Source organism: Syngnathus floridae, chromosome 13 (assembly GCF_059516105.1).
Source record: "Syngnathus floridae isolate MCC-2025c chromosome 13, RoL_Sflo_1.0, whole genome shotgun sequence".
Lineage (NCBI taxonomy): Eukaryota > Metazoa > Chordata > Actinopteri > Syngnathiformes > Syngnathidae > Syngnathus > Syngnathus floridae.
The window spans coordinates 4,051,263-4,075,000 of record NC_142425.1 but is presented as its reverse complement, the minus strand read 5'-3'; the positions used below and the strand labels follow the sequence as shown (position 1 = coordinate 4,075,000).

General features: G+C 43.0%; 2 protein-coding genes and 1 long non-coding RNA gene across 4 annotated transcripts; 1 reads left to right on the top strand and 2 right to left on the bottom strand.

Annotated features, from left to right (window-relative positions):
- Window positions 1–3,977: 3,977 nt before the first annotated feature.
- On the bottom strand, window positions 3,978–6,677 carry LOC148388173 (regulator of G protein signaling 21-like). Of its 2 annotated transcripts, none has more exons than XM_088394792.1 (5): window positions 6,476–6,677; window positions 6,216–6,275; window positions 5,919–5,980; window positions 5,663–5,829; window positions 3,978–5,514 (listed from the first exon to the last, which is right to left on the bottom strand). In XM_088394792.1, the coding sequence occupies exons 1-5, from the start codon at window positions 6,553–6,555 to the stop codon at window positions 5,326–5,328; spliced, it is 558 nt and encodes a 185-aa protein (XP_088250918.1). In that variant the 5' UTR covers window positions 6,556–6,677; the 3' UTR covers window positions 3,978–5,325. The 2 variants fall into 2 exon arrangements, with proteins under 2 accessions (XP_088250918.1, XP_088250917.1); XM_088394791.1 differs by having other exon boundaries at window positions 3,979–5,514; window positions 5,919–5,983; window positions 6,476–6,675.
- A 2,086-nt stretch (window positions 6,678–8,763) lies between these two features.
- Window positions 8,764–19,530, bottom strand: LOC148388172 (regulator of G protein signaling 21-like). Its single transcript, XM_088394975.1, has 5 exons — window positions 19,389–19,530; window positions 9,694–10,066; window positions 9,518–9,573; window positions 9,270–9,436; window positions 8,764–9,201 (listed from the first exon to the last, which is right to left on the bottom strand). Exons 2-5 carry the CDS (start codon window positions 9,777–9,779, stop codon window positions 9,016–9,018), a joined length of 495 nt encoding a protein of 164 aa, XP_088251101.1. The 5' UTR covers window positions 9,780–10,066; window positions 19,389–19,530; the 3' UTR covers window positions 8,764–9,015.
- LOC148388171 (uncharacterized) lies at window positions 18,493–22,594 on the top strand. Its single transcript, XR_015862283.1, has 2 exons — window positions 18,493–18,637; window positions 21,955–22,594. It is a non-coding gene; the product is annotated as an uncharacterized LOC148388171 (long non-coding RNA).
- Window positions 22,595–23,738: the final 1,144 nt, after the last annotated feature.

Genomic DNA, 23,738 nt, shown 5'->3' with positions numbered 1-23,738 from the left:
ATTTACTGACAGTGGTTTTCTGAAGTTTTCCTGAGCCCATTTGGTGATATCCTTTACACACTCATGTTGGTTTTTAAGGAAGTGCCATCTGAGGGATCGAAGGTCACGGTCACCCAGTTGTGATTTCCGGCCGTGGCGCTTACGTGCAGTGATTTCACCAGATTCTCTGAACCTTTTGATGATATTATGGACCGTAGATGTTGAAAACCCTAAATTCCTTGCAATTTTGCTTTGAGAAATGTTGTTCTTAAACTGTTCAACTATTTTCTCATGCAGTTGTGGACTCAGTGGTGAACCTCGCCCCATCCTTGCTTGTGAATGACTGAGCATGTTTGGGAAGGCTCCTCTTATACCCAATCATGGTACCCAATTAGCCTGATCACATGTGGGATATTCCAAATAGGTGTTTGATGAGCTTTTCTCAGCTTTCTCTGTATTTTTTGCCACTTTTCCCAACTTCTACTGGAAGTGTTGTAGCCATGAAATTCGAAGTTAATTATTATTAGCCAAAAAACGATTAAGTTTATCAGTTTGAACATTAAATATGTTCTCTTTGGCGTGTATTCAATTGAAGAGGGGTTGAGAAGGATTTTCAAATCATTGTATTTTGGTTGGTGGCTCGGTGCACTGGGTAGCACGTCCGCCTCACAGTTAGTAGGGTGCGGGTTCGATTCCACCTCCGGCCCTCCCCGTGTGGAGTTTGCATGTTCTCCCCGGGCCCACGTGGGTTTTCTCCGGGCACTCCGTTTTTTTCCCACATTCCAAAAACATGCTTGGTAGGCCGATTGAAGACTCCAAATTGTCCCTAGGTGTGAGTGTGGGTGCGAATGGTTGTCTGTCTCTGTGTGCCCTGCGATTGGCTGGCAACCAGTTCAGAGTGTCCCCCGCCTACTGCCCGATGACGGCTGGGATAGGCTCCAGCACGCCCGCGACCCTTGTGGGGACTAAGCGGTTCAGAAAATGGATGGATGGATGGATGTATTTTGGTTTTCTTTACATTTTACACAATTTCCCAACTTCAACCGAATCCGGTTTGTAGATGTTTGTGACATTCAACTGCAGTTTGCTGAGAAACTGTCAAAACAGCACATAGCAAAACATTCTTTTTTATGAAAATATGCATGTGTGTATAGAACATGTAAACGTGAAACACTAAAATGAAAAATTATTCATCGTTATCCTGTTCTGAACTAGTGTACCTATATTTCCAGTAAAATGTACTGCACGTTCAACATCACATCCCGGAGGGATGAAAAGAGAGAACAAAGTGTTATTGTCGGGACAAGACACGCCATCGATGCTACCCTGTGTCTGCACCACCTGTTGCGTTGCAGCAGTTGGAGCCGTGCAGAGCGAAAACACAGCGCTGACTTCATCTGTTTATTATGATGTGCAGCGCTCGTTTGTTTGCAAGTGGACACTGAGCAGAGCCAAGTTTCCACTAAGGAACAAGCTTGGAGTCTGACGCAGAAGAAAAGGAGGTTCCCAGCAATGTCTGCAGACGTTGTGTTCACTTGCGCTCATTGTTTTCGTTCCTACCTTTAAATAGATTCATTCCAAACCAAAACCGTGACTGAAAGGTGACCAGATGCACAAACATTAGAAACAGTGAATTGATGTTTCCAAACATAATTGACGTAGCAAAACTTACAGATTATGTTTTTGTCTAATGTGGAAACTGCGAGCCCTCAGTCTCCTTTTGCAGAACTTTGGCTCAGTTCAAATAAAAGTTATTGAGACGTTGATCCCTCGTCTCATTTCCATCTTTTGACGTCAAAGGCCACATATTTTTCCTCCAGAGCCAAAATGTGGACATTGGCCTCATTGTTCCGACACTTGTACACAAAAATGTGTGCTGCAGCGATCAGATGTGCTTTATGTGAATTCCTCATCAGTTGCCACCAAACCAGATTCTGCAATTTTTGCCACACCGACGGGATTCTGTTGCCACTACTCTACTTTCACTGCAGTCACCGCCTTTGTAACATTCGTACAGCATGCTCCAAATGACTAAGCACGCACTCTTTTGATTAGTCTTCCAAAATAGGCAGTGCCATTTAATGTGAACATCCTTTTATGGTCATCAATTATCAAAATGAGTCACACGTGAGCATCAACGAGAGGCTCGGCAGTGTTATTTGGCCTTTCATGGACACAGCAGCTAATGCTAAAGCTAAAGCTTCAATCGCAATTGATGTTGTGTGTGTTGGCGCAGTTCCACATGTCTGAATTGCAGGTCGTACGGTACCAGCTGACTTATGATTCGCCCTGAACTTGAAGCCGGGAGAAAAGCCACGCAAGTTGGGGCAGACTCCACACAGGAAAACGGAAGATCAGATTTTGCAAAGCAGTGAGAGAGGCCCAATGTCTTCGGAAGATTAGCAACTAGGAACCGCTCCCACTCAACAGCGGCTGACGAATAGAGTGAGGTAGATTGTAGCAAGACTCGTTTATCTACCCTAAACTTGTAACCTTCCAAGAACTTTGGCACCTCACAAGTACAACCGATGTTATACAAGACGCTCATCCAAATGTCGTTCGACAGGGAGAATTGATACTTGTACGCATGCCTTGCATGTCTTTGAGATGATCCAGGTCGCTGCGGACGGATGTGGGATGGCTTTCGGGTCTCAGGTGCTTTGACAACCGGACCGAGGCCATCCATCCGTTGCGGGGGCTTCACAGTTAGTTTGCTTTTGGAATTAATGTCATTTTAGAAGTCATTGCATTTTAGTATACTTATACTAGAAAAGTATTATTTCACCGTGAGGATCAAAATGATTGAAACAGAGATTAGGAGTTGGAGTAGTTGAAAACAATATCTCTCGGACGAGTAAACGAAGTATGTATGGTATAAAATGTTGGCTATTGCGCAATTAGCACATACCTTCAGCAAAATGCCTTGAGGCGACATTGTTTGAATGACTCTCAAGGGTGTCTCGCTCGAGTGGTGTCATGAACTTGCTGCAGCTACTGTTTACAGAGACGGGTTGCCAGGGCAACCTTTCAAACTCACGTTTACACCAAATAGCAATTTAGAGCCTATGAAGTAAATGCACGTTTAGGAATATGGATGAAAGCCAAAGAATAAAAACGGAAGCATGATTCAACTGCAAGAGGTGGCGCACACACCTTGCCCATATTTCCATGCCAGGCTCATTGTCAGCTTCTGATCTATGAGATGCCAGCAGAAAAAACAATTTGCCCTTTGCCGCACATACCAGAAACAGCCGCTGACTGATGAGCTAAGCACGTTCTGCTATGATCATTTCATTTTCGGCTTGCGCAACCTTCACCTGGCTTGACCCATGCGGACAGCCCGGCCTGACTTCCGCCGTCCTGACAATGCGAATGCTCATCTGTCTCTACATCGTGAAAGGCTGACGACCGCTCCAGTGTGTAGTCATGCCGAAATGTCCAGCGGCGTGTCAACCTGAACAGAACAAGCAATTAGAGACCATGGATTTGAATATTATGATTCATGATTGGCTGAGCAACAAAAATTACTTTTCCCAGCCAGGGACGGCTGCAGGATTATTTCTGTCCCGGCGCTTCAGGGGGCTTGACCGATGCACGGCGTATTGGCTGAGATAATAATGAACATGTATATTTTGGAATATCAAATCAAATGCTGGAGGGATTTAACTGTGGCCGTGCAGATTACTGACAGGGCTGTAGTCCCGCCCTCTAGCACCATCCCTGGGCCCAGCACAGTAATAATGGACATTTATGGACAACTATGAGTATTCCAATGCTTCACTGTACTATTTTAGTTGGATTTTTTTCTGCACGGTTAAAAATAAATCTTACTAAATGAGAAAAATGGAATATAAAGTTTTGCTAGCAACTATCCAACATGACATGGCTTTAAACATGTGACACATGCACTGAACGGGCACACCCAGGAATTATTTTGCAGTGTTGGCATTAATTGACACATTTAATTAGAATTGTGTCCTCGCCCTGTTTGGGCCGTGGGAGTGTCGGAAGGTACACACATCCATGGCAATAATAAATGATAGCAGACAAACAAAAGGTTTAACATGATTGACTTCATTTTGATAAAGATGGCAATTGAAATAATTTAATCATTTCATCTATTTGTAATCATTAACATAAAAAAAGCACTTCAACAACAGCAACGCACTACGTTATTGTGTGAATTAACAATAAATAACATCATGTTTAACTTATACCTAAAATACTTTATATTTTAAATTGTAAGCGTTTCAACATCATGCTTTGAACTGGGTGTAGATTTTTAAGAGTGCAACATGCAATGTCCATACATGAAATCAAGCATTGACATTTCTGTGCTGCAAAAGGGAACGGTCGACTTCTATTATGGCCGGTCGTCACGTAGAGGAAAGTCACTCACAAAAAAAGAAAAAAAAAATTCGGATGCCACTCAAAAGTCAGTTAAAATGTCACAGAAATGGAGACGTGCAACAATTGCATAGTCTGACTTAAACTACATAAGTGCAAAAGGACAAACTGGGCAAATGTTGATGGACCTCAAAATAAGGACATACGTGAGTTATTTATGAGTATGTCTTTTGAAGAATACGTCTTAACCATAATGGGTAGAGATGGAGAAATAAATTCTCAACTTTGCATCATGAGCCAGTTTTTTTTTATTCCTCTAGATGGCACTGTTGGATGACCTCAAAGGCTTCAGGAAAAGTCAGTATACTTTCATCCCAATGTAGAACAGACAGTATCACTTAAAGACTGATTCATGAGGCAAATTTGAAGCTTAACGTTGCCTTCACTCCCCATCGGAGCTGTAATGTTCGGTGAAGCGCAACAATGGCCTGCCTCCCATTGTCAATGAATGTATGAATAAACACTTGAAAAATGATGACAGCATAGTATCACCGTCTTCCAAAACGCATATATTGAAGTGAGTGTGATTCTTACGTTGCAATCTTTATCGTTTATCACAAAGGAAGCAACTCTGCAAAGACGGGCTGTTGAGGTCTGGTCTGTTGTATTCGCGTGCGTGCGTGTGCATGTGTTGTCAGCTCATTGATCAGAGCAGGTGTCAGTCGTTCAGAGTTTCTATGTTTGCCAAAAGCTGCAACAACTCAGTTGCATCCCGTCATTTTAATTTTCTTCAGGAGTGGTGGCGGGTTTTCTTGAGTCCTTTCACATTTGACAGGTGCACAGTGCTCAGTGTGGAAATCCAAAGTGGAAGGCCCAGTGACGACTTCTTGGCCTTTTCCGTTTTTGTCTTATCGACCATCCGACAAAACCAATCCTCCCTGCTGAAGAGTGTCCAGCTTTCCAGTCATGAGTTGGATGTCCGTTGGTGCGCTTTCGCTTTCATCCCTTTGTGGCGTCGGCCGAAAGGTTTTCCAGCAGAGTTCTGTAAATGTCCGAGCGCAGGAACCGCGGGTACGAGTCTCTTTCCATCAGCCCGTAAACCATCTTCTGAGCATCATCGAAACAGTGCACGGTGGCGCTTTTGACGCTTCGTTTGATCTGCTCTCGAGTGTGATAATCAATGTTGATCTGGAACGAGGCAGATGAGGGGCAAGTTAGCAAGCGCGTGGCCGTCGCGTGTTAGCAAGTGTGGATGAGACTTGTCAGGAAAGTTTCAGGACTAGTGTCACAAAAGATGTATTTCAAATACAAACTACACATGGATGTTTAAAATTACCTCTTTGGGAGATTCCGCTTTGATAAATTGTTCATAAATTTTCTTGGCTTTGGACGCCATTCGAAATGACGACTTAATCTTCTTGTAGTCCTCACAGGTGAGCCAGAACTCGATATTCTCATCGCTGTATTCAGATTTCAAAAAGTTGCGAAACGCCGCTAAGCCGTCTGCGGGGGCCCATGAAAAACACACAGCGGACCCAAATGACATTTCGCTTCACGTTGTCTCAAAAATCTGGCTATTTTCCCCGACTTACATTTGGAATCCAGAAGGCGTTCCAAAGACTGGGACCATTGCTGGGTATCTTCTAAAGTCAGCCTGCTGAGAGAGAAGACAAATTCTGTTACGCAAGCAGATTAAAAAAAATTCCCAAATTTGGGGGCAAATCAAGAACCGGAGCCGCCGACATGTTGGTGATGCGACATGTCGCTGAGCCCGCTGTGCCAAAGCAAACATGGCCTGAATCCTTCCATAGGACCATAGATGGAAATGAAAAGAGCAGGCCAGCTATTTTCAAACTGAAATCTGCAAAACACTCAATAAGTCCCCTTACCTCTCAGAACCGGATGAGTGCGAGAACATGCACTGGAGTCGGCACATGAAGTTCTTTCCGCTGTGCGGATAGAAGAACAACATCAAGACAAGATTGACTGGAGTCAAATTCATTTCAAGTCAATCTGCCCAAGAATGTCAGGCATGTTGTTATAAGAATGGAAATCAGGATTTATTTTCAGGCGCGAGATCTCCTTGCTGACACTGGACAAAAAGTCAACGAGGTTAACGTGTCAAATGACGATTGTTTGTTTGACTCACATGTTCTTGTTGCGCTTCCTGTCATCTCTGTCCATGATGAAGTGGTGCTGTGCAGGTGCTTGGACAATTAGGCTTGGCATTGTTTTGTTAAGTCCAACTTCTCCGGCTCCCGGTCCGGGTCATGCCGCGGCTGAGAAACACTTGCCCGAGCCTGAGCCGGCTGCCTTTTATATCGAGGTCTCCTGCTGCTGTGGGCAGGGGCTTCTGGGATACATCAGCAGCCTGAAGAGGAAGCGTCCCTTCCTCCTCCTCCCCCTTCTGGCTCGCAAAGAACAGCAAGCCGCACTTGACTGTGTTGCTTCCTCCTCTTGATGTTGGACTCAGTTGCAGCGTATGCCTTCTTATTCTTTTATTATCTATCTTTTCTCACCCCTACCCCTGCCATCCCTTTCCCGACAGGCCAAACTGTGTTGACATTCTTTTTAGTCTGTACAATAGATGCAAATGACCAAAACGGTGACTGCGATAGGCAAATTGTGACCTTTGCGGGCCGCCGCCGGCTTTTGCTGTTATTCCTCGTAGAAGGCATGTTACGCCCCTCTCTTTGGCGTTCTTTTCACCTCCTTTTGCCTAAAACTGACCATTAGTTCAAATGAAAAGGAGAAGTCCCAAAACAGAAGAGCACTTGAATGCAACACTAATGTTAAGCAACACCCAAGAAAGTTCGTCTATGACGAGTTAATCATGAAAAGGCAAACTGTAGTGTGGACAGAACATTGTTTGTTTTGCTTAATTTGTCTGGATTGACATAAGAGTCGAAGACGTGTATTTGCATTCATCTGGTCGGTGGCCATTTTGGAGGTATCTGACAACGGTTCACACGTAGAGGTGGAGACAGATTTGTGAGCGAAAAGCAGGTAACGCAATGGAAAAGATTTGGGGAGGTGATTAAAACTTCCAGCAGCACAAGACGGAAAAAACGTGTGAAATCCATCCTTTGTCCAGGCTAGCTGCTCCCAAATCTGGCCCACAGCTCAGCTCTGCCTCTCTCACGTGGGGCTCCTTCCTTTTGCCCAAACACGGTGATAAGAACTCAGGCGTTACCAACTGACAACCGACACTCCAAACTAAAAAGTTGTTCCTTCATGCGCGGCGCCAATTCGTTCCTGTCTCTTTAAATGTGATGTTCTTGTGCGTGAAGTGGACTTTTGCACTTGAGACGGTGATGAAGTTCCCCAATTAGGCACCACTGACGGAACTCACTTCCTTTTTGCTGCCATGGTAACCGCTGGGGTGACGAGAAAAGAGACAGATTGTGTGTGAGGAAGATGGTGCAATGTCATGTGGGAGACGTGAGACCTTTGCCATTTATCAGGAACAACCCAACGCCTTCGCTGTCATAACCGAATTTACCGTCCTCAAAATTGTTGTGCTTATCCACAGTCGGAGTTATATAAATTGCTGTGACGTTGTGTGTTTATTTTAAACGTCACAGTATTATCAATCAGTGTGTTGACAGCAGCTAATGCAACTAGTTTTAGCTTGCTAATAACCCTGCTATATTGAATTTGTTGATGTCATCATAAGAAAAATTGTCGCTACTAATTTCCCTCGTAGGATGCACGCACGCCAGTTCACAGCCAAGGATGTTCTTTTGTGAGGCAATCCAAGGCAATCAAGAGAGTGAACAACATCTTTTATTCCAGTCTAAATATGATTTTAAATTGTAAACACACAGGTTTTAGTCACGGCCCGAGCGTGCACTCGCGTTTGTCTCCTGTTGGAGTGCGATGAGATGATTCCCCTAACAAGGCAGCGGATTCCAGCTGATCTGTTCCGCATCAGGTGGTCTGATGACTCCACCGGTGTCGTTTTAAGGCCCCGAGGTATTATTAGCTGCCTCCCGACTCCTTTTTAAGGCACAATTTTGTTGAATGAGGCCGTTTGGAGAGCAGAGGAGGATGAAGGCTTACTGCGGGGGTTACCTTTTTCCACTTTCCTCCACGCGCTCGCTGGTGTGCGGCGCAAACTCGGCTTCTAATTAGATGACATACTATCAGACATGGGACGGGCTGAAAACAGGAGATACTTGCCGGCTGACATGTGGAAACTTTTCTCCACTGACTAATGTCCATCAGCATGCTTCCACTTTGTCAGTCGGGAAGATAAATACAGTGCTGCTTCAAAACTGTTGTCGTCATGTCGAGTGGATGGATAAAATTTACACACCCCTGTTGAAACGCCTTTTTGGGGGATGTTGGCCCAAATAATGTGAACCAGATAAATCCTTTCAGATCCGTCATGACAACTAAAATAATGTGCACAATGATCACGCCTTTTTGACAAGATTGACATTTCTTTCACTTACTGTCAACTTTTATTCACTTGCCAGGTTCCCTTCATATTTAGCTCCATCAGGAGTTCAGCCCTGTTGTTTATTCTGCACATACGGCAATGTCTCCCAACATAATTGGACTGAAAAACACTTTTTTTTTCAACTTAGCGGCATCAACCTACTATTGACTGACTTCTACCTCTCTCTTTCACCAGCCCGCAAAGCAAATCAACAAAATTCCAACTTTACTTTCTTTGGTCCGAGTCTAAATGTACCACCTGCTTCTGGATTTCTGCTTCAGTCTCAGGTAAACCTCGGACTGCAGGAATCTCCGGCAGGAGTCTCTCTCCATGAGAAGGTAAACATGCTTCTGGGCCTCGTCGAAGCATGTTGGACTGGGCTGGTCCAAGGTTTCCTTGATCTTTTCACGAATGTGTTGGTCCACATTGATCTGAAAGGGACGAGGATTAACTACGGAACATGTCGTCTTCCGACAACCAATGTGGGTGACCGACGCACCTCTTTACAGGCTGTAGGCTGGATGAACTCCTGGTAAATCCCTCTGGCTTTCCACCGGAGGTTGTCTTGGGAGGCATTTGCCCGAAAGTTCTCGCATGTTAGCCAGAACTCGATGTTTTCATCACTGAACTCAGATTGCAGATAGGAGTGGAAGGCTGCTAAGTACACTGTGGCCAAAGAAAGAATACAATAGGACAGAAAAAGTGGGTAAGGAAAAACAAAAACAAGCAGATCCCCTCGAACGATACCTTTATTCTGGAGTAAGTCTTCAAGACTCGGATGGCATTTGATGTCATTCAGTGGGCTGTAAACAAAAACAACAACACAAAAAGAGTCCACAAATATTTTTGTTTTGATTCTAAGGCTTGTCGTGAGGTCGCTTAACCTTCGCAAAGCGTTCTCAATCACACAGTTGCCGCCTTACCTTCTGGTCCGTTTGACATGTTTGATCAGATCCGTTATCTTAAAGAGACCAAGCTTGGAAAAAAACGGATTTGTGAATTGTGACATTTCTGCCCGATCAAGTTCTGGTATTCAGACGCAGACTGCTCCCGTGTTTGCCTTTAAGCTAACACGAAAGGTGGGACAGCAAGAAGAAGGTGTGACGGCGCTTACGTGAAGGGCCTGCTCGCACATGCTTGGACGTGCCTGCAGAGAAGCGGCCGTCGACGGGCAGACTCTCACGGTCTGTAATCTTTGACTCATAGCTGTAAATTCCAGTTTTGTTGGTATCTTCATTCATGTTGTGGATGCGTGGGGGCTTCTCCGAGAAGACACTCTCGATTGCTCAGCAGCCACTTAAATGCCACGGAAGACACACAAAGCAGCCATACTTCCATTTTGAGTCATCATTGAATCTGCATGCATTCTGAAATCCCCCCAACTGAAGTATCAATGTACGGCTATTTTGGGGTAGGCGGGACCCTGAGTAGTAATTAGAACTTCTCACAGGTTCCTACCAATAAATTGATTGATTTCAACATTCTATTTTTCTTTCATCAATGAAAGTTGGTCGAGATAGTGGGGTAAAACCTTCACCTTACCCTCATTTTGTTTGCCACAGACATTTTGGCATGCTAAAAAGGTCAATGTGTGAGCTGATTATTTTGAATTTGTTTTGTTGAACGTGGAGAATGAATTGTGCCGTCTCATAATGAAGTATGTTGAGTTATGCTCTCAATGATATATTGTTTCTATTCTGTTGTATTGATTGATTTCTTGGTATGACTCGGGGGGCCAGACACATCATTTTATGTGGCTCGCGAAGACAAATTGTGCATCAAATTCGTGTCATTACTAGAGTTGCAAATTGTCTTCACTTTTAATAATATCTTTTTTTTTTTTAATATTTGACCAGTTTTTCCTCGTCTGATTCGAAAACGAGTTATTTGTCAGTTTGTTATGTAGCTTTTACTGTATATAACACAGGTGTCAAACTCAAGGCCTGGGGGTCAGATACAGCCCGCCACATCATTTTGTGTGGCCCGCAAAGACAAATTGTGCATCAAATTCGTGTGTCATTACTAGAATTGCAAATTGTCTTCACTTTTAATAATATCTTAAATATTTGACCAGTTTTTACTCATCTGATTTGAAAACGAGTTATCTGTCAGTTTGTTTTGTACCTTTTACTGTATATAAAATGAGGTGCTCATACATCTATTCGGGTTGACAGTCATAATGGCCCTCCGAAAGAAACTATGACTACAATGCGGCCCGCGAAAAAAAAATGTTTGACACCGCTGGTATATAATATGAGGTGCTCATACATTTATTTGGGTTGACAGTCATAATGGCCCTCCGAAAGGAGCTATGACTACAATGCGGCCCGCGAAAATAAGGAGTTTGACACCCTTGGTCTAAGTAAAAACACCTGTTAATTAAGTGGGCGTGGTTAAAAAAGAGCCCTCTGCACACAGTAGCTGCAATAGTGGTGTGTCAACAGAGCTGAGGGGTATTCCATAAAGCGAGTTATGTGAAAACTCTGAGTAAGTTAATCCTGAGATGGGGGGGATCTCTGAGTTATCCATTCCAAAAAGAGAGGTAAATTAAACTCTGGGTCAGTTACTGCGGTAATTTGCTCTGTGAACGTAACCTGCTCGCTGGCAGGTTTACTATAAGAGACCCAGAGTTTCTACCTGTCTCCTCCCACACAAAGACAGCAGTTAATCATGGATTGGCCGTTCATTCAAAATCCGATCGACATCGAAGCTGTAGTAATTCGAAACGCTTTACGTCATGAGAGAATCTTCCGACACAAATTAGATGTTTTATCATTTCTAGAAGAATATCTTTTTGAACGCTACTGATTTCTTCGAACAGTATAATTTATCTCAATAACCTTCTGGTATGGCTGATGGTGTAGTGGTACACTTGCCTGTCTTGTGTGCAGGCGTCACGAATTCGATTCACACATTTGACAATGTGCATGTGTGTGAGTGTGACTTTGAAAAAAAAAAAAAACTTCTTCGGCTAGATCAGGGTTCACCAACCTTTCTTAAACCGAGAGCTACTTCCTGGGTACTGATTAAGGCAAAGGGCTACCAGTTTGACAGACTTCTGAAATAGCCAATTTGCTCAATTTGGCTTTCACTATGTGCTATTATTGTCATTTCCAGTTCACATGTAAGTGTGATTTTAACAAGAATAGCAAAAATACAGTCAAACCTTGGTTTTTGACCACAATCCGTTCCAGAAGGCGGTTCAAAAAGCGAATCGGTCGAATTCCGAATCTGTTTTCCCATTACAAATAAAGGGAAATAAATTAATCCGTTTCAAGACAAAAAAAACCCGCCTTTTTAAAGCATTTTTTCATTTGCGCATATTTGTCCGATCGCGCAACTGCAGCGCACCGCCGAACGCGCAACCGTAGCGTGTCGCCCACCGCGCAACTGCACCGCGCTGGTCGCATTATTGTGACAGAGCCGTCGCTGAAATTCAGAAAATATTGTTAAAGTTCTGATGTACTATCCAAAATTTAAGTGGACCTGAGTGTGCACGGAGCTTAATTTTGTCCGATCGCGCAACCGCAGCGCACCGCCGAACGCGCAACCGTAGCGCGTCGCCGACCGCGCAACTGCACCGTGCTGGTCGCATTATTGTGACAGAGCCGTCACTGAAATTTAGAAAATATTTTTAAAGTCCTGATGTACTTTCCAAAATTTAAGTGGACCTCAGTGCGCGGGAAGCTTCATTTGGTCCAATCGCGCAACCGCAGGGCGCCGGACGCTCACTGTCGCATTGCTTTAAGAGCGTCTTTGTGTTTTAGGATGGCTTTACTGCTGCCACTTGCTTTCTTTGGAGGAATGATTAGGGGTTAATACAATCCTCAAAGTAACGAAGATACAATAACAACGGAGTCAGTCGGCATCCGGGCCACGCGGTCAGGTTTTATCAGGTCCTCCCGGCTCATCTCGCGAGGTTCGACCTCCGAATTTTGTTCGACAACTGAAGCAAAAAAATCTCGAATTTTTTGTTCGAATTTTGATTTGTTCGAGAACCAGGACGTTCAAAACCCGAGGTTTGACTGTAAAATAAATAGATGCAGCTCACTGATAAGTACCGTTATTTGAGTTAATTTTAGAACAGTCCTGCGGGCGACTCATGCGGTCCTCACGGGCGACCTGGTGCCCGCGGGCAACGTGTTGGTGACCCCTGGGCTAGATAGTATTTCCAACCTCACACACCGCGGATGAGCACTCACGTCAGAGCAAACTTTATGCATAGCACTATGTTTTTTTTGCAAATGCCGTTTTCTTTATAATATCGGGGAGGCAGAGCATTACCTTTATCTGTTGGCTGAGCAGAACTCAATGTTTGTTTTAAAATAGAATTTTAATGAATGTTGGTGTAGACTACAGCATCACATTTTAAATGACTACCATAGGTATAAAAATAAATGCATATTGTGACAAGTGTTAATCCACGAAGTGTATAATTAACTGAGGTAATTATTAAATTGTTATTATTAAATTGTTTCAAGTAGCCACTGAATTAACAGAGGAAATTATTAAATTGTTATAATTAAATTATTCTAAGTAGCCACCAAATTAATATTTTAGTTTAAATTAATATTGACTTTGTTTAATAGTCTAAGTCCATTTTAAATATCTAAATCAAAATGAGGTGCAATCACACCCTAGCAAAACATTACATACCTTTTTGACTAATTTTTTTATGTTTCATTTAGAGCCGCTTCTGTGTCCCTTTTTCTCCTGTTGGATTACACCTAACTGAAAATCTGATTTCATTTGTTACTTAAATTCATAACTATACGCTATGCTAACATCTTATGGTTAAATATTACATCAATGGAATAGTACATTCAAACTTAAGCATTGACTCAGGCAGAAATTTCCTCCCGTGACGTCTCTCTCTCCTTCGCTGCTGCAGCCGTATTAGATTTGTGGCGAAGAATACGTGCGTACTCGTCATAGGCCTACATAAGGACCTCCAACTCCATTGTGGTGAACTGTTTTTCCTCAGTTGTTATGGTGACTCGTGGTATCGGGGCTCTACTGATGCTGGCTTTTTATAGTGGTTGTGCACGTGCGTAATTCCAGGTTAACATACTCAGAGTTCATTGAACTAACTCAGATCAGCTGTTCTCGAACCGAATACTCTGAGTCTCCCATCTCAATGTAAGCCAACTCAGAGTTCAGGGATAGACTCAATATGTTGAACCTTCTTTTTGGAATACCCCCCTGATCATGATTTCAAGCTACGAGTGTATATTTGCCAACAATGGAACTTTGTTTCCCTCTTGTGGTATCACTGCACATTGACAATTCTGCTACTCACGTTAGCGCTTGTGCTTTGCTGCCTGCCTGCCTGCCTGCCTGCCTGCCTGCCTGCCTGCCTGCCTGCCTGCCTGCCTGCCTGCCTGCGAGCGCTCCCTCCCAGTCGGTGTCCGTCCACCCCTCCCTCCCTTGTCGCCTCACCTTGCCTAACCTCGATTGAAATCCTACTTGGAAAGCCCAACCCTGGTTTGGACCCTACTTTGCAACCCGAGATTGAAACCCTAAGGCAAATTCAAACCCTGAACCTAATTTGCAGAGGAGGGCGAATGATCCGTCAGTCCGTCACTGCGGACGTTTATCACTCAAACAAATGTCAACAGAAGCGTACGAGTTTGCACCCAATGGCAAAAAAATGAAACAAGTGAGACAAGGCATAAGATTAAGAGGCCGCTGAGTGCCCCGCGGACTCGCGGCTAGTGTCATAACAGTGTTGACGCTTTATAATCCCGTGAGATGTCAATATTTATTTTGAATGTCATCAAAATGCCACGATGCAAGACAATCCATCATTTAGAGAACGGGTCGTCTCGGTCAAGGGGCCAAAGAGCTGAAATATTACAGCGCAACCGCATTGATTTAAAGACTGTAATGAGAAATGGGGAAGAGCGCAGAGGGAGGGGAAGAAGAAGAAAAAAAAGCAAATGGAGCAAACTCTCCCGTCGGTCTTTGTCAAAAGGCGGGCGGGCGGGCCTGCAACCTGCTTAGGTGGAAGCCATCAGGAAGCGGAGAAGCGCTGGCCGGAATCAGCCGAGTGTATCGATACAAAGGACAAATCGAATATCTGCCGCTTAAATATGGTTTTAATAAAGCACGAGGCAAAATATATCTGGAATCCAACGGAAAATTCACAATTGGAGAAAATGTTCAAAGGGAATACCTGACGTGCTATTTTTTCCTATAATGAATTTGATAGTTTCCAGATTCTAAAATTAAGTGTCGCTTTGACTGTGTTGTTTTGAGACCGCATCAAAAAGTCTCGCAGAACAAGGGACAAAGACTTCTAATGGAGCAGCGCATTTTTCGATTGAAAACACAGCACAAAGACGTCTCGCATTTCTTTTTGATCTTTTTTCTTGCTATTGTCGTAGGGGGCGATGAAGGAAGGGAAATACGGCCGCAGGCAAACTGCGAGAGCGCGGAGGGAGAAACCTTCAAAAACAACTTCACAGATTGTGGCAGAAGTGCTCAAAGAGACCCCACAAAGAGACAAGCAGCCACAAAACACATCCTCCTTACTTTGTTTCTGTGTTTTATTTTAATCTTAGCCAAAAAGATTCGAGCTGAGCAAGACTCGAGTCAGTTTCTTCCAAAGAGCACGACAGAATGTAGGCCAAGTCAAACATTACTCCATTTTATTTCATCAGGTGGTTGTATTTTTTTTTTAGTAAACCGTACATCTACTTACAGCTTGATGTGTCATTTACTTTTTACAGCGCTAAAATATGCAAGTCAAGAATCAATTCAGGGAGACGCGAAGTGAGAGATCAAGTTTTGCTCTACATTCCGACCGTTAAGAGTTTTGTTTTAATTTCTTGCCATTGTCGGTATGCTTGCTACTAACAAATGAGTTTGCCTGCATAAAAAAGAATTATGAGGATGAATTGGCTTTTACTTTAGCCGGCTTATCTCTGTACTCCACGTGTGAGTTTTGCCAGCGCCCACCACAATCCCAATTACACACACTTGACAAGCCCAAGTAATAGACGTATCATCATATATTTCTTGTTTAGGAGATTGCTTTATGCTCGCGGGCAAGTAAAACGCGAGCCATGAAATCTGAATCCGAGTTGGGTGCAATTGCAAGGGTTTCACACAAGTGCCTGCTGCTGCTCTGCCAACAGGAGACCACGTGACCCCCGTTCATGAATACCTGCAGCGTCAAACTCTCCACAGACAGCCCATAACGTCAGGAAGCAGATGCTCAATTATCAGTCAGAGGTGGGGGGTGATGTGTGGGGGCTGTTGGCAGCCAACAAACAGAGAAAAGGCAAAGAGGGATGAGGCCGTGAAAATGACTGATGGGAGCACAAATGGCAGCTCTGCGATGGCAGGCGAAGAGAAGTGGCTAGCTAGCAAACGGAGGCCAGAGACGATGCTGACAGCTCAGTGCACTTCCCTGTCCTCCCAGCCTCACTTCTGTCTTGATTTGCAAGTTCTCAGCGGGACACATGTCTAGGCTGCCTGCAAAACAAGACCAGGTGTCATAAAGCACCGCCGTGACTGGTTGGCTAGCTGGCTGGGATTTGCATGTGTAATTAGCCCGACTGGAGATCCTCACTCTATGAGCTCATGACAAATCGCTGGCAAATGTAAGCTTGCTGTCTCTTTGCCACCCGATTACAAAACGAAATACAGTTCAGTAGCCTTTATGTTATCCATTCACAGCAGAAGCCTTTTATTCATTTCTGTGTGATTTTTTTTTGTGGATTTATTGTGGGATTTTTTTTTGTTGATTTTTGTGGGATTTTTTAATGAGGATTTTCAATGTTTTTTTTTTTATGTGGAATTTTTGTGTGGATTTTGGTGTGATTTTTCTTGTATTTTGCACTTTTTTTGCAAGATTTTTTTATGGATTTTTGTGTGATTTTTTTTAAATTAATCGTTTGAGGATTACAGCAAAAATAAAAGATTTGATTTCACTGTTGCAATACTTTTAAAGTGAAGCATAAATGCTCCCCATTTACTGTTCAGTCAGGCATAGCAGGGAAAAAGACTGAAGAATCCAAAGGGGTCAATATAATGATATAATGACTGGAAACACTGTAATTAACTTGGATGAGAAGGACACAAGAATTGATTTGGAATCTTTATTTTGAATCAATGTTAGTCACCTTGTCTCTATTTCACATTCTGCCCTCCGGATTGCGATGGAGCATGACCCCGACACACTCTGTTACCTTTCCGAGGCTGCCTGCTGGCCTATTCTCTATTTTTCTAATGACATTACATTTGGATGTACACATGGCATGCCCTCTTCACATGCGCCACCCTCACCATGAATTATTTTGTGTGACATGAAAAAATGTGCAAAATGTGTCTTTTTGGGGGAAAGGTCTCTTATTGTGTAATGATGGCTCCAATTGCACGTTTGGATTGCATAATACTGAGCATGACATTGGGTTCAGTGTTCAAATACATGTAGCACATTTGCAGTGAGAAAGCGGGATAGAAGATTGAATCAGGCTGTGTGGTTATTTTATTATTTAAAATGCACCCCCCCCCTTTTTTGCATTGTATTGGCTGTGCAATTCAACTCCACTGTGGGGAGCTGTGTCTCTGTTATTGCCTGTTCTTATTTTATTTGGCTTTTTACTTTTCATTCTCCCCGTCTTTTCTTACTTGATTTCGCTTGCCTTCCCCCACGTGCTGCATCTGTGGTCGTTAATGTTAAAAGCTCCATAATGCTCCGTGACCTTAGACTTTTACAGCTCTGGAGGTTGGACTGCCCATCTGTGATGGGGCAACTGTGAATGCAAACAGGAAGGTGTGCAGGTGGCTAGCTGTGCAATTGCGCTTCTTTCTTCTGACATGTCTGCAACTTTAGTCCTTGAACACATGCACATTTTCATATATACAACACAGTGTCATTTTTGAAGCGATGAGACGTTGTGTATCGAAGATGTGGTGGGGAGCTGCATAATCAATGTGTGTCTAAACTGTGTGAATTAGAAATATAAGGACACACACTCCAAGCAGCATTCAAGAAGATTTTTGATGGATGTGTCATCCTGCTCTTCTTGACACTCGAGTGGGTGATTTAATCTTCTCCTCCATAAATAAACAACTTATATCTGAACAAATAAACAGATTTCAGACATGTCCATCCGTCCACGCCACCTTGATTCTCAAATGCAATGAGAATTATGAATTAATGTCAAAAGTAAGACTATTGACTACTAAGCAATTGTGCTTTTTTTAATCCAGGTTCTTCTGCTCGTTTAAGACAGTTTGCATATTTTGCTTTGTCATGCTAAAAGCTAATTTGACATCAGACACTCTTACTATAGTTACTTCAAGATGTGAAGCTTTTATGGCAATGTGATACGAGCATCATTATTCATAATTTCAGTAAAAAAAAACAGTAACCTTGAATTTTCAGATTGTTGGACTTCACAACAGACTTGAGCAGTCATCCCCTCATTATGTCTTCTCTCCAGCTCAAACACTAATCACCTCTTTCCATACTCCAAGTGTCCTATTCTGCATCCACACTTTTTTTTAGGTCACAAGATAAGTTTTGATGTTCCATTTCGGTCAGCACACACACACAAACAAACTGAGGGGAAAATAGACAGGACTAATCTAAATATTAAGGTCTATTATGATGTTAGACTAGGAATATATATATAAATTTACTTCTTTATTTATTTTTAATTTTTATTTATTTTTATTTTTTTAATTTTTTTATTGCCCCCCAGATAATTAGCAAGGTCTGAAGAAGCTGGATAACAATCCTGATCATTTGAATCAGGTGTGTTGCAGCAGGGAGACCTATATAAAACATGCAGGACACCGGCCCTCGAGGACCGGAATTGCCCACCCCTGTTTTATACCAAAGGTGTGGATTAGGTGAGTGCAATTGTCTTGATTAGGGATTTATAATGGATGCTGCTATTATTTTGAGCTCATTTGCAAACAGCTTAATGGGTACAAAATGTACGGGCGGTGGAAAAGTGCAATTTGGCAACTCTTCTCCTAATGGTACCATGATGCTATTCTAATCATCTACTCATTAATGTGTGTTCTACCTGATCAGCTGTGTGCGATGATAAACAAGTTGAATGTGCATAAATGAATTGGAAACGCTATAAACAAAATACAACAGCTACAAAGATCTCAACATTGACCGCTTGAAAAAGCTTAAATATAGCTTAAAATAATAATAATAGGGTCCTGTAATTAACTGATGCCGATGCCAGGGTGTATCCCGCTGTTCATCCCAAATTACCCAGATTGGCTGGCCACCCTCAATGGTTGAAAATTAATGGATGAATGAATCACTCTGTTGCTTCCATTTAGGTCCGACTGAGAACATCACGTCAATTCGTGTAACGGTGGCATAAACCAATTGGTGAATGTCAAGGGTCTGATGAGCCATTTAACTAATGGTACTAAATGTAGATGGGCTTTCAAAGACCAACACTGTAATATTAGCAGATATTTGACGGATGGCCTATTTGCAGCTGATTGTTTCAGGCATGCTATTAAGGACATGCCCTCCATCCAGACGCCGCTTGCAATAGAGTCACATTGATCTTAAATGCCGCTGTGTTGCTTCTCAAAATGCAACACTCCAGGTGAGACTTTACTTCACACTTACCTCCACATGCTCCTTGCAGAATGTGGCAAATAGAAGCGAACGGCAATACGCCAGCAGGTTGAATTCCTCCATAAACCAGCTTTGCTATCAAGGTGGGCGAGCAGCTCCGACCAACGGAGCGGAATCATTCGTAAGGATTGCGATGAGAATGAGGGAAACGCAAACAATCACGTTTTGTTTCATTGAAGTGGATTGGCTGGCTTAGCTTTGCACGGCATTGGCTGCAAACAGAATGCACACACAATGCTTGCCTTATCCTGTTTGTCAGCTTGCACACACAAGAGGAAAAACCCAATTACATGTTTCCCATCAACACATGTTGCGTCCGAAGCTGGGACTCATGTTTGTGAGTAGGCTGGCTTGACATGTGAACATTGTTTTCTTTGCGGCAATTGCTGTGAAAATACGTTGGCCGTTATTTATTTATTCAGCAGCGACTGTAATTTTCGTAATAACACAAAAACGCCTGGCCATTTCTCAGGATAATCACTTTGGAAAACAGTGCATGCGTGATTGGCAGAACTTGTTAGAGGGCTCTTATTTTTCCAATCAGCAAAGTAATTAAAAATGGGCCTCATGGGCTCCCCCATGTAATCTGGTCACAGCAGTTAGATCACCCACTGATAGGCAGAGAGTGATTTGCTGAACTCCCCAGAAATGCTGCCTTGGCTCTTAGTGTGCCGTTTTCCCCTTCTGTCTTCGTGAATCAAAGTAGCCCACATGCAAATATTGACACAGTTGTTTGATTTTCATAAATCGGCAGGTCGATGATTGCAGTCTCTGTGAGATAAGCAAAATATGTGTATTAGAACCGTTTACAAAATTTCTTGATCTTTTGGCCAAACTTGGCCAAGCATTCTAAAGCACATTTTGCTTTTGTTGTGTGTCCTGCTCAAGTCAAGAAGAAATGTCATGTACCACTTCGTTGTTACCACCACAGAGCAGCAGAGAAGCAACAACAAAGATCTGTCATTGGAGTAAAACGCCTTCCAGCGCTGCACAATAGAACAATCCTCTGCCCCCATCTTTCATGAAAACAACAAACAGCAAATAACCATAAAAGCAACCCACAAAGCAAGGAGTCGTTTTGGTGGCGCACTCTTTGGGGTGTATTTAATCCTGCCACTCTCAATGTTAACTTGGCTTTTTATTTCTCAGTGACTCACGCGGTGGAGAGCGAGGATGGCAGACATGTTTTTGTCTTGTATTGTCGTGATGGTTGCCCTCAGGCGCTCGCTTGTGATGAAAGCACATAAATGCACAGCACCAAAAACGGCGCTTTGATACAGTAAGGGAACCCACCCCGTCACAGATTTATCGCATTGGAAATGAAACGAAAGGTGCTTAAAGCGTTTCTTTTCCGGAAATGAACGACATAGTCAAGTGCAAATGTTAACGGAATGAACAGTTTGAAACGTTGGGCAATAAAACATTAATAACGGCATTTGTTATTGCATCGGCTCCATCTGAAGAACCCGGGAGAGGCCATTTAAAGGCTGCTGGAAATTGCATTTCTATGACTTTTTATTACTTTTTGTTTTTTTAGACAAGATGTCTGGTCTATTCCAAATGTGTCTACACCAACACCTAAACTTTCACACATAGTACATACATGCAGTTTCTTCTAAATATGCATACAGTGATAGTTTGCTCGTGTATAATATTATGTTGACTACAAAATACAACTTAGAGCTATCAAACCTGATTTTGGACAAATGCCTTTGACAGAATGCAGATCACAAAATGGCCATCTAATTATTTGAAAGTAGTGATTGGGAGATGAAGCTTCAAATATGCTTCGCGAACCAGTTGTATTTTTTTTTTACTTTTCTAGATGGCACTGTCGATTTCAATAATGGGTTTGGTGAAAGTCAGATGCTTTCAGCCCAATATTGAACAGAGAGTGCCATCTTAAGGAGTAAAAAAAGACAATTTGAAGTTTCATTTTCCCATCAACGCAAACAGGTGGTTGGTTGGGTATTCATACTTATGCATGTGAACTGGAGCCCATCTCCCATAAAATAACGGCAACCTCCCTGGCATTGACCACTTTGACCACATGCTTTTATGTTATGAATCTGCTCAGTGTCGGGAGAAATGCTTGCCTTGAGAAGATCTTCAAAGGCTATGGTGTGACCCTCATGCTGATCTTCTCATCAAAGTGGAAGTAATGGCAAACTGTTGCCAATGTAATCCTCCTCCAAATGGACCTATTACATTCTAAGTATCTTTCTCCCCGCCTAATGTTGACGACAACATTCCTTTTTTTTAAAAATGAGCCAAATCCCAACAAACACAGGAAACACACAGTACTATTTATTGTAACCTAAAAGGAGAAATGCGGCCAGATATGGCCAGTCACACTCTTGACTTGACATACTTTATATAGCATCAAACGTGGGGACAGCAAAATTGTGTGCCGTGTCATGGTGAAGGAAAGGATTGAAAACATGCTAAACATTGAAATTCTCTGCGATGCATCAACGCTGGCACATAACGAAGCCCTCTATCTTGGGGGCACGGAGAAATACACTGCACGACCATAATGTGATATTTCCCATTTCAGCGTATGCATTCAGATCATATTTCATCCGAGACATTTGGCCGTTCAGCCGTTCCCAGAGGCCCGCGTTTGCATGATGGAGGGCCAGCAACTGCACAGGTTCACCGACTCGACAGTGGGGAACCTCTGCACAGGAATATCAGCTCTCCACATCGCACTTTGGTGTATTTCTTCAGCATGAAGGAATATCAAATAGATTTCAAGGTTTTTGTGACCATTACTAGCTCTGACACTTGCCTTTTGCTTTGGTGCTCTGTGCAGAAGAAAAAAAATGGTTTCTCCTCCACACTTTTGGCCAATCGTAATTTACTAAGTGTGCTTTCAAGAATTTTCAGCATGCTGCATAGTGAGATGAATAAGCACCCCCCCACTTGGTTTCTGGGTCATTCTGGTTAATAGAGTGCAAAATTGTCACCGGAGGACTTCAATGAAATTCCAGGGGTTGGGCAAGAAGGTTTACATTTTTATCCCTCGCCAAAACAGATGCTTCCATGACACCAGCAGAGAGACGCTCTACAGTTTCAGCTTTTTCAAACAACAATATGTATTCAGATTTATTCGAACAGCTCAAATGTAAAAAATAAATAAATATAGTGCCACTGCCATTTACTTAGTGGATGTGCAATTGCACTTTTCAAAATGATTGCATGGTATTGTCATAATGTCAATGACTAGTGAAATTCTCCAAAATAACAATAATAAAACAAATGAAAGCATTCCAAACAAGTTACCAGAAAAGACACTGAGTGAAAGCGAGTTATGTCCACTTAAGAAGCACAAGTAAGAAGAGCAGCAACTCCTCCACTTGGTCCGAGCTGAGGCGCTGACTTTTCTCTCTTTGCATTTGACACATTTTGGATGCTTTGTGAGACATTTAAATGCTTCTCAGTTTGCAACCACCACTCTTTTCGTGTGTTCTCCCTGAGGCGAGCCTGATTCTTGTGCACGCCGGTTGCTTGCTAAGTGGGAGCAGAGTCCCCAAGACCAGGACAAAAAGAGCAATTAAAAATACTCACTGCAATGTTTAGACCTGCTGTCAACCGAGCCATCGCCATCACTGGCCGCTAAGCATCCCTCAGAAAGTGAACCAATTAGCATCTCAGTTCCAGTATTCAATTTGGCTAGTTTTGATTGACTCCCCTTAACCACCTTTCCACTTGCAGCCTCCAGAGGCCGTCGTAAGTCCAGCGCCCCATGAAGGTGAAACATCAAATTGCACGCTTTGATTCCGTTTAATTGGCCGCCGATGGCCCGGCGACAGCTGACTCCTTCTTATGGTCCGCGACGTCACACCTGGCCCGTAATGTTCCTAACAACGTTGACTTATCATCTTAATTCGCCTCTTCCACTCATCTGGTCAGGGCGTGCCTGGTCTGTTTGAGTATTCATTTCCTTGCACTCTCTGTAAGATTCCATTTGGTCATCATTTTGCTTGCCAAGTCTGTTCACTGTCTTATTTGAGCTTATTCCTGCTGTTCCAGTGATTGTAAATCTATAAGTAAAATCTTATATTTGTAGTTCTGCCTCGCTTCCTCTGACTTCGCTTTGCCTGCCTCCAGATTTCCGCATGGCAATCTTGCCAATAATGCCTATGAACAATTATTGCCGAAGAGGTAACACCATGGCAACAGAAGCTGGAGACATTGTTTTTCATTTGATTTGGTATTTGAAGCCAGATAACAACTGCTTGCAAATGAGGCCAGATGGCTCACGTCGGTGACAATTTGGTATTTATTTAACATAGCAAGCATATGCTACCTGTCTAACGGAATATAGTTGCAAACAAG

Coding starts and splice junctions, on each gene's coding strand:
- LOC148388173 (XM_088394791.1), bottom strand. CDS start 6,555: ATGCCAAGCCTAATTGTCCAAGCACCTGCACAGCACCACTTCATCATG. Junction 6,276..6,475: donor AGGAAGCGCAACAAGAACAT/GTGAGTCAAACA, acceptor CTATCCGCACAG/CGGAAAGAACTTCATGTGCC. Junction 5,984..6,215: donor CACTCATCCGGTTCTGAGAG/GTAAGGGGACTT, acceptor CTTCTCTCTCAG/CAGGCTGACTTTAGAAGATA.
- LOC148388172 (XM_088394975.1), bottom strand. CDS start 9,779: ATGTCACAATTCACAAATCCGTTTTTTTCCAAGCTTGGTCTCTTTAAG. Junction 9,574..9,693: donor CATGTCAAACGGACCAGAAG/GTAAGGCGGCAA, acceptor TTTTGTTTACAG/CCCACTGAATGACATCAAAT. Junction 9,202..9,269: donor AGCCTACAGCCTGTAAAGAG/GTGCGTCGGTCA, acceptor CGTCCCTTTCAG/ATCAATGTGGACCAACACAT.